The 14048-nt window shown below is 28.8% G+C and overlaps 1 protein-coding gene across 4 annotated transcripts; it reads left to right on the top strand.

Moving 5' to 3' along the window:
- Window positions 1-3061: 3061 nt before the first annotated feature.
- Window positions 3062-13245, top strand: LOC123261229 (serine proteinase stubble). 4 transcript variants are annotated; one of them, XM_044722781.1, is made up of 11 exons: window positions 3062-3745; window positions 5408-5510; window positions 7623-7994; window positions 8055-8990; window positions 9407-9559; window positions 11075-11248; window positions 11563-11639; window positions 11725-11825; window positions 12361-12632; window positions 12723-12877; window positions 12970-13245. In XM_044722781.1, exons 2-11 carry the CDS (start codon window positions 5408-5410, stop codon window positions 13132-13134), a joined length of 2508 nt encoding a protein of 835 aa, XP_044578716.1. In that variant the 5' UTR covers window positions 3062-3745; the 3' UTR covers window positions 13135-13245. The 4 variants fall into 4 exon arrangements, with proteins under 4 accessions (XP_044578716.1, XP_044578715.1, XP_044578713.1 ...); XM_044722780.1 differs by having other exon boundaries at window positions 8046-8990; XM_044722778.1 differs by having other exon boundaries at window positions 8037-8990.
- Window positions 13246-14048: the final 803 nt, after the last annotated feature.

The raw sequence follows: 14048 nt of genomic DNA, 5'->3' as shown, positions 1-14048 counted from the left end.
TAATTTTAAAAAATTTTCAAAAAAATTTATAAATTTTTTAGAAAATTGTGATATTCAACTTCTTTTTTAAATTGTTCATTTTTTTTTGTACTTTTAAAAAAAAAAATATATCAAAAACATCAAAAAAAGATAAAATAGAAATTTTATCCAAAAACATGAAAGCCAAAGTTTCTTCCAACTTTTGAAGGCAAAAAAGCTATCGAAATTTTTATCTTTTTCTTTCACATTTTTTTTCATAAATGCGCCGTAAAAACAAGCAGAATAAAAAAAATTTGAAAATATTAATTTTTCACCTAGTTATGGCCAAAAATCGGGTTGACCCCACTTGTAAATAATTACCAATTTTTTATTATTAAAATCTATATCTAATTATATAAATTAAATTTAAATGATCTCAAAAATATTAAATATTTTTTTTTTTTAATTTACTAAATTAAATTTCATATAAATATATTATAGTACTTATTTTATTGGAATAAAATAAAATAAAAATTTAACAATTGGTAATAACAAGATTCTCGGAATATATTTGACGTTATAATTATTGTGAAATGACGACATAATACAATCTGTTACATATGTCAGTGATAAAGTAGCATTAAATCAGAAAGATAAAACATAAAACAATTGAAAAAACTGGTGGATTAATGACCACGGATCAACAGTGAGCATATGGTGAAACATAAAGTTCATACAACCCTCGAGAACTCTGAAGAGGTTATTAATCGCACCGGTAAGAGACAATGACTCCCTTTTTCTGTTTTTACTTTTTGTTTATTTACTCCTTCGTAGTAACTCTTTTAACATTATTATTATTTCTTACGTCTGTTTATTTTTGCAGGTACATCGAACTCGCCTCGAACGAGAACAAGAAAGTCAGAGGCCTCACAAAGTAAAAGAAAACATGGTAAAAAATTCAATTTAAGTGTTTGCACCCTACACCTGCACCAAACAAAGAAAATATCTGTACGCCCACTGTATTTTATCATTTTCTCCCTCTTCCTTTTAAATCTCTGCTCGATGTTATATCAAAATTTTAGTTCAAGGAACCAGCGGCGACTTTTAACTTTTTAATTAACCTGCTCCTCTTTATTTCTTCCTTCATCAGTATAAATATTTGTCGCTTTGTATTTTTTTTTTTTTTAATATTATTATTATTATATTTTTTAGCGAATAAAATACAATTAAGTACTCGATTAAAGACTTAATAGGAAATAAATTTTTTTCTAAATTAAAAAAATTAATCATGCGTGAAGTATGATGCCTCCCGACAGTTTAAGCTTGATCACGTCTAAGTAATTGCATTTTTTTCCCCAGAGAAACATTTACCGGACAATATATTTTTTTTCCACAATACTCTGTCTAAAAATATCTTTAGAATTTTTTTATTTAAATAACTGTATGTGTCATTGTATGTTAAATGCATTTAAAAATTATTTCTGAGAAGGAGGATCAAGTTTTTTGGTGACTAACTCAGTCGAAAGTTCTTACGCATTAAAGTGATAATTTTATGATAATAATTATCACTTATTTAATAGCAAAAATAAATTTCCTTATTTTTAATATTAAAAAAATTTCTTTTTTTTTAAATAAAATAATTTAATAAGACTTTTTATTTTTTTTTATTTTTTCCATGCAAAAAAATGAAATTTTGATGTAATTTCCATTCAAATTAATTATTTAAATATTGTTAAAAAATTATTAAATTACACTCTTAATTTTTTCCATATGAAAAAATTAAATTTTGAAATTATTTTTATTTAAACTAACAATCTTGCAGCCACTATGTGACTGCTGTCATTTGCGAACTATAAATAAATAAAATTTGGCTTTATTAAATAATGACTTTTGTTAAATTGCATTGTATTTTTTTAACTATTGACGTTTTTAAAGATATAAGCTCATCCCGATGTTACACTCATCAAGAGCTTTCATTTGAGTGCCCACATGCATTTTCATATATTTTTCATATATACATATATATAATATATAAAATATATGAAAAATTGATGTGGGTACTCAAATGAAAGGTCTCGACGAGTGTAATGTCAGGATGAGCTTATATCTTTAAAAATGTCAATAGTTTACATGATACAGGGTCATTCCTTAACTATGTATCTAGAGATAGAACATTTTCAAATGCAGCCTAAATACTTATCATAATAAATTGACTGTCGGTGAGAATGATATAAAACCTTGAAAAAGAGCAAATTCAAGTCAAGATTTTTGCAATAACATTAAATTTCAAAAAAAAAACCGATTTTATATCATATGACTATCCTGGACACAAAATTTTTCTTATTCTCTTAATATAGATTAATCATTTAAATATTCTCAAAAAATGATTAAATTACCCTCTTTATTTTTACGAAAATAATCTAACTATTAAATAACAAAAATAAATTTCCTTATTTAAAAAAACAAAAAAACATTTATTTTTTAATAAATAACATTAATAATGATAAAATAGAACCTTTTATAAAATAAATGACTAAAGTGACAAAAAGCTTTAAGGTAGTTAAAGTTGGTAACAAATAACGACAAAAAATCCTAATAAAATAAAAATTCTTTATAAAAGTTATTGTCAGAGAAAAATCCCCGGCACCCGTTAAAATATGATAGAATCGTTCGGATCGGTTGAATGTGCTGTATAAAAAGAAAGGGAAGTTGGACATGATCATTATATTATAATTTTTTATTTTAAAAAAAGTAAGATGCAGTGATATAGAAGAAAGAGCAATATGATTTGTAGCTCTAAACGTGATATATATGAAGAGTAATGACTTGAGGTCTCGGTTGAGGTCGAGCTAACTTTACCCAACTTTAACAAAGTAGCTTTGGTTACAACTCAACGGCGATGTAGTAAGTGGCATAAGCACATCCTTCTCCAGCATTGAAGCGTTCAGAGGGGGGGGGGGGGGAAGATAGTAAGAAAGAAAGAGATGCCGAAGAGAACGGTCATTGCCACCACCTCAACCTCATACACTTAATACACCTTGTACATTATATATCCACATACATATATTTTATATGTATTTACACACAAGACACATGCTGGCACCACAATAGCAGCAACCAGCGAGCAGTGTATAGTAATGGTTATATGGTTATGGTGGAGAACGCACACACCATACAATAAAGTAAAAGCCAACAAGAAGAGCGAGCCAGTGGAGGTTGTCCAACGGCATACCAGAACGAAGATACTTTCGGGACTCTAGACGTTACTCTACCAATCGCCTAGAGGGCTTCTCCAGAGCCCAACCACTCCAAGATCCACGAGGTCCCCAAGTGTCACTTTGTCCAACTGCCTCCAACTGCCTCCGATCCAACATCTATCCAGTTAAGGTGAGGACAGTCAACTGACACTATTTAAATCCTTCCTATCCTTCTACTCTTCCTATTCTTCCTCTCCTATTTGTCTTTTTCCTGTAAATTCAACCTAAATACTGCTCTTGTTTCCTTGAGAAGTATTTACAATCCTTGGTGTCTGGCTGTCTGACTTGTACTCCTTTCCGAGGGTCTGTTGTTCGCTGACCGGTTAACAGATCCTTCTTATTTTGTGGGAAGTATTTTTTTAAATAAACCAAAGTTTGGTTGTTGTTATTGATATTTGTGGTCGAATAAGTGTCGAGTGAAGTTTTGGTTTTATTTGACTGGTGACTTGGTGAATCGGTTAACAGATCATAATGACCTGTGTGTAAAAACTTCCAAGGAATTTTTATTGTTTTTTGTTAGTTTTTAAAAGGTACGTTTTAAATATTTAAAAAAAAAATTTGCAGCACGAATAGCGGTAGTTTGTTATCAACTTTCACGAAAGCACACACGTTATCATATATTAGCTGTTTTATTAGTAGATTTTATAGAAATCTAACTATTGCAATGGTCCTCATGACGCAACTTTTGAAAAATTTTGCTATATTCCGACTTAACTCGACGAGCTGAGTCAGAAAATACATATGGTTCAAAAGTTTACGTATGCATGTATTTATATATATATATATATATATATATGCAGTATATATAGTATATATATATATATATATATATATATATATACGATATAACGCGGCTTGTCACGACGATAGCGTCGCCAATTTACAACGGATCTTTACCAAACTCAATATACTTATTCAACACATAAATACCAAAGTCAAGTTCGAAGATAAGCTTAATCGGTCAAGTAATTTAGAAATGCCAGGATTTCAAAATTTTGAAAATCATAAAAATTCATATTTCTTCACTTTCTTACTCGAATAACTTTTGAATGGGATGACTGATTAACATTCTGTAAATTGCATCTGAAAGTTCTTTAAATAAGCTTCAATTTGAGCACATCATATGTGTAGTCTCAAAATTATGTCCTACTCCGCTATGCCAATTATGAAATTTGCTATTGCACTGGTTTCAGTATTTTTCCGTCGACATATATTTCTGTCGATTGCATAGAAGTTAAAAGCCCTAATTTTGTATACAATCCTCGTTATATTTTTTTTCTATTCATGATGAAATCTACTTCCATTTCGGCTGCCGAATGGTCTTTTTTTTAATTTTTTTAGTATAAATTTGAAAAATTTTTTGTTAAATATTTACAAGTGAGGTCAATCATTTTCATTTTCATTTTTTTTAACGAAATTTCTATTTAATGTTGTTGATATTTTTTTTGAAAAATACATAAAAAAATTAAAAAAAAAGTTGATTATCACAATTTTACAAATTTTCAAAATTATAAATTTTTTAGAAAATTGTGATATTCAACTTTTTTTTTAAATTGTTCGTTTTTTTATGTAATTTAAAAAAAAATCTAAAACATTAAAAAAAGATAAAATAGAAATTTTATCCAAAAACATGAGAGCCAAAATTTCTTCCAACTTTTGAAGGCAAAAAAGCAATCGAAATCTTTATTTTTTTCTTTCACACCATTTTTTATCATAAATCCGCCGTAAAAACAAGCAGAATCAAAAAAAAATTTGAAAATGTTAATTTTTCACCTAGTTATTCCCCAAAATGGGATTGACCCCACTTGTAAATAATTACCAATTTTTTTACTGCAAAAAAAGTAGTAAAGATTAAATTAATGTCTACCCGCATCCTGAAAAATTATTGATTTATTTTTAAATGAAAGTGTCAGTTAAAAAATTACTTTTGAAAATAATATTCTGAAAATAAATAAATAAATAAACCAGAGTAATTTTTTAGTGATTACATTCAATGTCAATGTACACGACCGCAATCCAATTAAGTCGGGAGAATTTTCCCAAGGCCTGAGTTGTCTCCGTTGAGATGAGAGAGTGTAAAACAGACAATAAGATGACTGGCATTATTATAATGATGATGATGATGATGATGATGATATATTAAAAATTACATGGGACTTTAACAATAAATGTGTTTTATGTTTCTAATGTAGATGGCAGCGAGGGGTGGATTCATTTGGATAAACATCATAGCCATAAACATTCTGGTGAAGACAATAGTTGCCGGGCCGCTATACCCGCAATTAATTACTAATGGTAATTGTTTAATTATTTAATTTAATGGTTTATCTTTTTGAGATTAATAAAGATCCAGCTGATAGCTGGGCAATTGTCGGATGAATTATGTGAAAGCGCGAATAAAATAAAGAGAACGGATTGATGTGAAAGCCTACCTGAAAGCCGTGAAAGAAAAGTAAAGACGGAAACTGTAATATAAGAAAAGATTGCGCGCGCGACATTGACCCTCATGTCTTACGTGGTCGATTGTGGGCGGACTGGTCACTGGATTTGTACTCATCTAGGTCACACACGGTCAACGGCTCGAGCATTTTTATTCGCGATATCGAGTTTATTTATTTACATATTTGGCTAATTTTATTTTTATTTTCGCATTTGACATAATTTTTATTTAAATTAATCTTTTGAATATTTTTAAAAAATTATTTAATATACTCTTAATTCTTTCATGTAAAAAAATTACATATTTAATTTTTACATAATTTCTTGACTAAATTAATCTTTTAAATAATTTAAAAAAATTATTTCATTACACTTTTTAATTTTTTCCATGCAAAGAAATTAAAAATTTTATTCCGACATAATTTTTAATAAAATTAGTCATTTAAATATTTAAAGAAATTATTAAATTTCAATCTTAATTTTTTCCATGTAAAAAAATTTAATTTTGACATAATTTTGATTTAAATTAATTATTTAAATAATATTAAAAAATTATTTAATAACACTTTTAATTTTTTCCATGAAAAACATGAAATTTTCACATTATTTTTATTCAAATTAATTATTTAAATATTGTTAAAAAATTATTAAATTACAACTGTAAATTTTTCAATGAAAAAAAATAAAAAATTTTCTTTCTTACCCCAAAAAGAAATGTTTAACTATTTTAATTTACGAGAATAGTGTAACGGAAACAACCGCGATTACCAGACCCGTTAATATAAATTGTCATAAAATTTAAACTGTTTATTACAGAGCCAGCATATTTACTTCCGTTAATAATATTATAGATCGATAACAAAAGCGAAAAAATTAATAAACTAAACCGGTCACCTGAAAAGAAAGTAAGCCAAAAATATTAAAATTAATAACAACAATATTGATGGTAGTAGTCGCGGTTGTCATCGTAAAGTATGATAATAATATTATAATATAGTCGTGATGAGGCAAAAGAGTGAAAAATAAGTGTGTGCGTATCAATGCAAAGAAGGTGCCGCCGGTACGGCTGGGAATCCCGTTAGCTTTCGATGTGTATAAACGTTAGCCAGTTAAATGGTGGATGTGGGTCACAAACATAGCCTAATGTAACATAACAGCTCATTTCCCGCTTACATACTATTTTTATTATACATATATTTATATGTTTATACGTGCAACCTCTTATTCGCTAATATTCACCAATTTATTTAAAATTTACTTTTATATTTTTTATTTCAATTAATATAACCGGAACGCACCTTGCAGTCTGTTACATTCCACCGAAACTAGTCTGACGTTTATTATAAATTGGATTGTATATAGATATATATTTAGTACCTGTATCGAAAAAACAGGTATTTCAAACTCTTCAGACCGCTTGAATTTTTATTTTAAATTCATTTATAATATTTTAGAGTAAACAATTCATTATTCAAAACTTTTAATTTCTCTGGAAAATAAATTTATTACAGCGAAAAAAAAAATTAATTTGAATCAAGAGAAAAATTATTGAATTAAGAAAAATTAACTTAAATCGATAAAAATGCGTCTAATCATTAAATTTTTGAGAATAAAATTATTTGTTATTTTTTTAACTTAGATAAATATTAAATTGAATAAAATTAAACTATCTTAAATTTTCAGTTAAATCATAAACATTATTAATGCATTTTTTTAAATTTCTTATCGTATTTTCCAAAAAAAATTTTTTTTCTCAATGTAATATAAATGAAAATTACTTCAACATATTATAATATCAATTTAAGATAGATTTATTAATTATTTCCAAATCGTTCACTCTAAAAAATTTATTTTACTTCTCGTTAACTATAAATATTTGGTAAAAAAAAAAGTATCTATTTATTCAATAAATTTTTTTTTCTGTATAAAAATCTAACAAATACTATAATAAAATTTATATATTTAAAGGCAATGGAAGAAACATCCGTCATCTGCCGTGTGTCTCGCTGAGAACCGGTGAAACAGGAGTCTGCATGTTTGCCTTCAACTGCGTAAAAGCCAACGGAACTCATCTCGGTACTTGCTTAGACCGCTTTTACTTCGGAAGCTGCTGCAAGTTGAGCGACGAGCCATATGTATCGCCACAAGACAATGCGATCGAGGACTTGCCGTCCATTCAATCCGTTCAATCTACCCCGGTATTTTTGTCGACCGGTAAACCGATCGAGAGCAACGACATACCGGACATAAAAATAAAACCAAAACCCAATCCCGAGAGTTTTCCCTCTTCAACTGGGAAGCCTTCTCCTTCTCCATCACCTTTATCATCCTCTCCATCTCCTTCTTCTTCTTCTTCTTCTTCTTCTTCTTCTTCTTCTTCTTCTTCTTCTTCTTCTTCTTCTTCTTCTTCTTCAACCACCAGGTTAACCACCAAATTGACCACCAAGCTACCCTCAACAATAACTAAATCTCCGCCTACTCAAAAAACGACAATCAGAACAACAACAACAACAACAACAACAAGACCATCGAGTATTAGTACGCCTTACACAACAACTCAGCCCTCTGTCTTCTCAACATTCCAAACTGTCCAAGACGTCCACGAGACTTACACTCCAATCACCTTGCAAACAACCAGCAAGCCTTTTACATCCACTACTACCGATCGAAATCCTCCTGGTACAAGATTTCCGCCTCGAAATGCAACAACGTCTTCATCTTCATCTTCACCCAGACCGACAACTCTGAAGATAACAACTCTAAAGACAACAACATCTAGACCTGCTACCAAAAGACCTTCTACCACCAAAAGACCTATAAAAAAGCCAATCTCTACAACTCCCAAGCCTTCTTCTACCAATTCAACCTTCGCCAAACCTTCAAAGCCTTCAAAACCCCCCACTACAGCTACATTCACCAAAAAACCGGCTGATCCAATAAAAACAACCGTCAAGCCGATTAAATTATCCACAACGTTAAAAACAACTACTGAAAAAATAACAACCACTGAAAAATTAAGTTCTACTACGTCAGTACCAACAACTTTGATTTCTTCGACGACAACTGTTCCAACAACAACCACAACAACAACAACATCGCTGAAGATAACTTCTACGGAAGTTCAAAATACAACTGAACTAGAAACAACCGAAAGAAGCTCAACTCCTGGGTTCATTACTTGGAGCTCGAATTCTGACGAAGAAACTACTAAATTTCCGACATCTTTTACTGCTTCTACTACTACGACGACGATGACTACGACAGAAGCTCCGGCTACCACAACGGCGATTCCAAGCTCGTCTTCAACATCTAACACAACGACAACTCAACTAGAAGGTGAGTTTGCTCGAATGGTATTCAGGTCATTGTATCATGTTCACATTGATTTAATATATATATATAATATGCCGACTAAAGATGTAATATTCTACTCCGAGAGCTGTAAGGCATCTTAACGGTTGTTAAAGTCCACCGTAATCTACTTCCTGGTTTCATAGAATTTTTTTTCTTGTTTTATTTAACTTAATATACCTCTCGCTATCATTTCATTTATTCACAGTTAATTTCTCGAGAATTTTTACAACTGTCGAATAATTAATATCAGTTGGAAAAATTCTAGTTAATATACAGACAGAAAAAAATTATTTAATCAAATTTTTTTAGATCAAAACATTTTTTTTACTTAAAAAATAAATAAAATTTATTTTTTTAATTCATTAAATTTCTCATAAAAAATTATTATTATTACGTAGAAGTTACAGAACCAGAATGGTCACCGATAACTACACCAGACGGTTGGATAATGATCCAATCCCCGAGTACCGAAAAGCCCGGAAATGAAAACGAACCTGTTATCACGAATGTTATCGAACCAAAGCCTACTAAAATCCCTTCTACTGTTCCAGGTAAGAAGAAATAAAAAAAAATTTTTAATTTTCTTAGCGGGAAGTTGAAAAAAACTTTAATTAATTGCGTAAGATGCAAAATATTATTTAATTTATCTATATTATTAAGAGAATAAGCAAAATTTTGTGGCCAGTGTATTTATATGATAAAATGGGATTTTATGGTTAAATTTGGTATCTTTGGAAAAGTCTTAATCTAGAGTTGTGCCTTTTCATAGTTTCATATCATTCTCACCAATAGTCAATTTATGGTGATAAGTATTTACACAGAAAAAAAAATGTTCTTGAATCAAGTATATAATTTTGAAGAACTTAATATTCTTGATTTGAGTAGAAAAATTCTTGATTTAAGGAAATTTTTCTTGGTTTAAGGAAATTTTACTTGATTCAAGAATTTTTCGTCTTAATTCAAGACAATTACCCCCTTCAAAATTATATTCTTGGTTCAAGAATTTTTATCTTGAATCAAGTTAATTTTTTTTTCAGTGTAAGCTGCATTCGAAAATGCTCTATCTCTAGATACATAATTAAGAAATGACCTTGTATCTTGTGAACTATTGACATTTTTAGAGATATAAGCTCATCCCGATGTTAAACTCATCAAAACCTTTCATTTGAGTACGCACATCAATTTTTCATATATTTATATATATTATACTAGCTGTTACTCGCCCGCTCCGCTGGGCGCTTTATAGAATTGAATTTTTAGATCTTGACTTAAAATTTAATTAGAGTATTGTTTTGACTTGCACAGATTCCAAATTCTGTCGAATTGGCTTGCACCTTTTATCCATGTAATTATTCTAGCTAATAATCATTGTAACTTTCAAAGTGCAATCATTATAACATTCCCCTGTCTTTCTTACAAAAATTAATAATAATTGATATGAAAAAAAAAATTTGTAATGAGCATTGAAAGTTTCAATTAAAGAAATTGCAGGTCTCATAAGTGAAGAAATCTGCCTAGTATATAAACATAACCAATAGAACTAAAAAATTTATTCTAAACAAATGACAATCGAATAGCATAAATTTAGTTGCAATAAAAATCCATTATTTATAAGTCAAAAAAATATAGGTTCCGGATAAGTAATCATCAACATATCATATACTAAAACCTTCTCCGAAACACACTGCATCTTATGGTATTAGTATTATTCTGATCGGTTCAGTAGTTTTCGCAGTATAACCGGACAAAAAAATCGGCTCTCTATTTATTAGTATAGATAGATATATCTAGATAGGTATATATAGATATATATATGTATTTATGAAAAATATATCAAAATGCATGTGGGTACTCAAATGAAAGCTCTTGATGAGTGTAATATCGGGATGAGCTTATATCTTTAAAAATGTCAATAATTAAAAAAGTACAGTGCAATTTAACAAAAGTCATTATTTAATAAAGCAAAATTTTATTTATTTATAGTTTACAAGTCACAGCAGTCACATAGTGACTGCAAGGTTGCTAGTTATTTATTAATTCATTTATTATTATATTATATTAAACAGAATTGGTAGAGCTGACAACAGAAGCTTCAACGATTCAGACGACACAACCACCTGTATCGACTGCTGATTCTGGAGCATCGACGATCAGTATAAGCACATTTAAACCAGATCTGGATAGTGGAGTTTCTCCAGAAACGGCAGCAGCATGGCTCAACATGTCCGATTTCAAACAAGGTATTGCTTTAACCCGCTCTTGTTATTACACTTTAACAATTGTCGCTTGGAGTGTTAGCCTCAGTCGATTAAATCCTCATCTCTCTTTCTTCTCGAATAATCAGCAAATCCTTTTAAAGAGATAGAAGTATATATATGTATACATGCATGAACTTGGATGAAAAAAATAAATTTAAAAATAATAAAAAAAGGTGAGGTACTCACAAGCGGTTAATCCAGTTTTCGATTTAACATTTATTGGTGGTCACGCAATATGGCGATCATGGATCTTAATTTGATAAAAGGAATAAATACGACAATGTTTATTCTTGCAGTTTGCGGGAGAAGATTGTTCCCAGAATCAAGAATCGTCGGTGGTGAAGGAAGCTCTTATGGCAAGTGGCCGTGGCAGGTAATTATTTATATTTTTGTTTTATAAAGAGTATTAATGAGTGAATGTTAATTTTAAAAATTGCTTGTTTTTTTTTTTTTAACAGATTTCTTTGAGACAATGGAGAACAGGCACATTCCTTCACAAATGCGGGGCTGCTTTGTTGAACGAAAATTGGGCAATAACTGCTGCTCACTGTGTTGAAAAGTATGTTTATTATTATTATTATTATTATTATTATTATTATTATTATTATTATCATTTAACAAAAATGCAAAGTTAATAATAATAATAATGACCTTGTATTTTGTGAAATATTGACATTTTTAAAGATATATGCTCACTCCGACATTACACTCGTCGAGACCTTTCTTTTGAGTACCCACATAAATTTTTCATATATTTATATATATGTATATATGAAAAATACATCAAATTGCATATGGGTACTCAAATGAAAGCTCTTGATAAGTGTAACATCAGGATGAGCTTATATATTTAAAAACGTCAATAGTTAAGAAAATCCAGTGCAATTTAACAAAATTCATTATTTAATAAAGTAAAATTTTAATTATTTATAATTCACAAGTCACGACAGTCACATAGTGACTGCAAGGTCGCTAGTTATTATTATTATTATTATTATTATTATTATTATTATTATTATTATTATTATTATTATTATTATTATTATTATTATTATTATTATTATTATTATTATTATTAATTTTTTTTATTTTAGCGTACCACCAGGTGACTTATTATTAAGAATGGGAGAACATGATTTAGCAAATGAAAATGAACCTTATGGTTATCAAGAAAGACGCGTTCAAATAGTTGCAAGTCACCCGCAATTTGATCCAAGGACTTTTGAATACGATCTTGCTCTCCTTCGTTTTTACGAACCGCTTTTACCATTTCAACCAAATCTTTTGCCAATTTGTCTCCCGGATGATGATGAAGGTTACGTTGGTCATACTGCCTATGTTACTGGCTGGGGTAGACTCTACGATGGTAATTTAATTTTTTACTACTCTTACCTGGTGATATTTAAAAAAAAAAAATTAACAATATATTATACTAAACATATATTCATCATTTCAGAGGGTCCTTTACCATCGGTGCTTCAGGAAGTTCCTGTACCTGTTATCAATAATTCAATGTGCGAGGGTATGTACAGAAATGCTGGGTACAATGAGCACATACCCAACATATTCATTTGTGCCGGCTGGAGGAATGGAGGCTTTGACTCTTGCGAGGTATTTTTTTTTATTATTAAACTTATTAATATTTTAGTTAAAAAATTTATTAGTACTATTAAAAATAATATTTTTTTTTTAATTAATTAAAGGGCGACAGCGGGGGTCCAATGGTAATTCAGAGACCGCGTGACAAGCGGTGGATCCTCGCGGGAGTAATTAGCTGGGGGATTGGATGCGCCGAGCCGAACCAACCTGGCGTTTACACGAGAATCTCTGAGTTCAGAGAGTGGATTAATCAAATCCTACAATTTTAAATAATATTTATTTTTATTTAATTTAACTAATGGATTATCATTTTAATCTTAATGATTTATTATGATTATCTGTGTAAAAGTGATGAATGATTACTACAATCGAACAATTTTAGTATTATAATTAATAAACCTTGTTACATTTTCATCTGGTTAACTAATTAATAATAATAATTCATTATTGCTACTTATCAATATTAATACAACTATTTTTATTATTATAAATATTAATACTATATAATCATTATATTTACTATTATTATTATTTATTATACTGCCTAACTCAGATGAAAATGCAACGAATTGCAGTAGAATATTTAAATATAACTAAAATAAATGCAAGTTATTTTATAATTGATTTTATTTATAAAAATAACAATCAATTTGATTTTTAATTGAATTACAATTGAATTTTAATTTAAAAAATATTATTTGTTATGTTATTATTCTAATTTATTATTATAAATATATAGAACGATTAATTTTAATTAATACAAATTGAATTGTAATTATAAAAAAAAATTATAATTACTCATGTAAATAATTAATTGATATACAAAATGTACTTAAATATATATAAAAAAAAAATAAAATAAAATATTTTTACCTTTTTAAATAATTTTTTTATGAATTAGAAAGCGAAAAATGGTTTCAATCTTCGCTAAACGTCATTGTGACGGTCAACCTCATTTTTTGCCCTATATTTTACGAAAAAATTTCATTACAACGAAAGTAAATCATTTTTATAAAAAAGATTTCATAACTTTATCCATTATTATTGTTATAAAAATTTTTTTTATGAAGAAATTTATTTTATAAGTTTTTTAGCTCGGAAATATTTTTTAAAAATAATTTTTAATCACCTATTTGTTAAATGAATTTTTAACACAAAATTTTTTGGTGCAACTACGCACAAT

Source organism: Cotesia glomerata, linkage group LG3 (genome assembly GCF_020080835.1).
Source record: "Cotesia glomerata isolate CgM1 linkage group LG3, MPM_Cglom_v2.3, whole genome shotgun sequence".
Lineage (NCBI taxonomy): Eukaryota > Metazoa > Arthropoda > Insecta > Hymenoptera > Braconidae > Cotesia > Cotesia glomerata.
The sequence above is the reverse complement of the archived record's forward strand: the minus strand, read 5'-3'. Positions and strand labels throughout refer to the sequence as shown.

Coding starts and splice junctions, on each gene's coding strand:
- LOC123261229 (XM_044722778.1), top strand. CDS start 5,408: ATGGCAGCGAGGGGTGGATTCATTTGGATAAACATCATAGCCATAAAC. Junction 7,995..8,036: donor TTTATCATCCTCTCCATCTC/CTTCTTCTTCTT, acceptor CTTCTTCTTCTT/CTTCTTCTTCTTCTTCTTCT. Junction 11,249..11,562: donor CATGTCCGATTTCAAACAAG/GTATTGCTTTAA, acceptor TTATTCTTGCAG/TTTGCGGGAGAAGATTGTTC.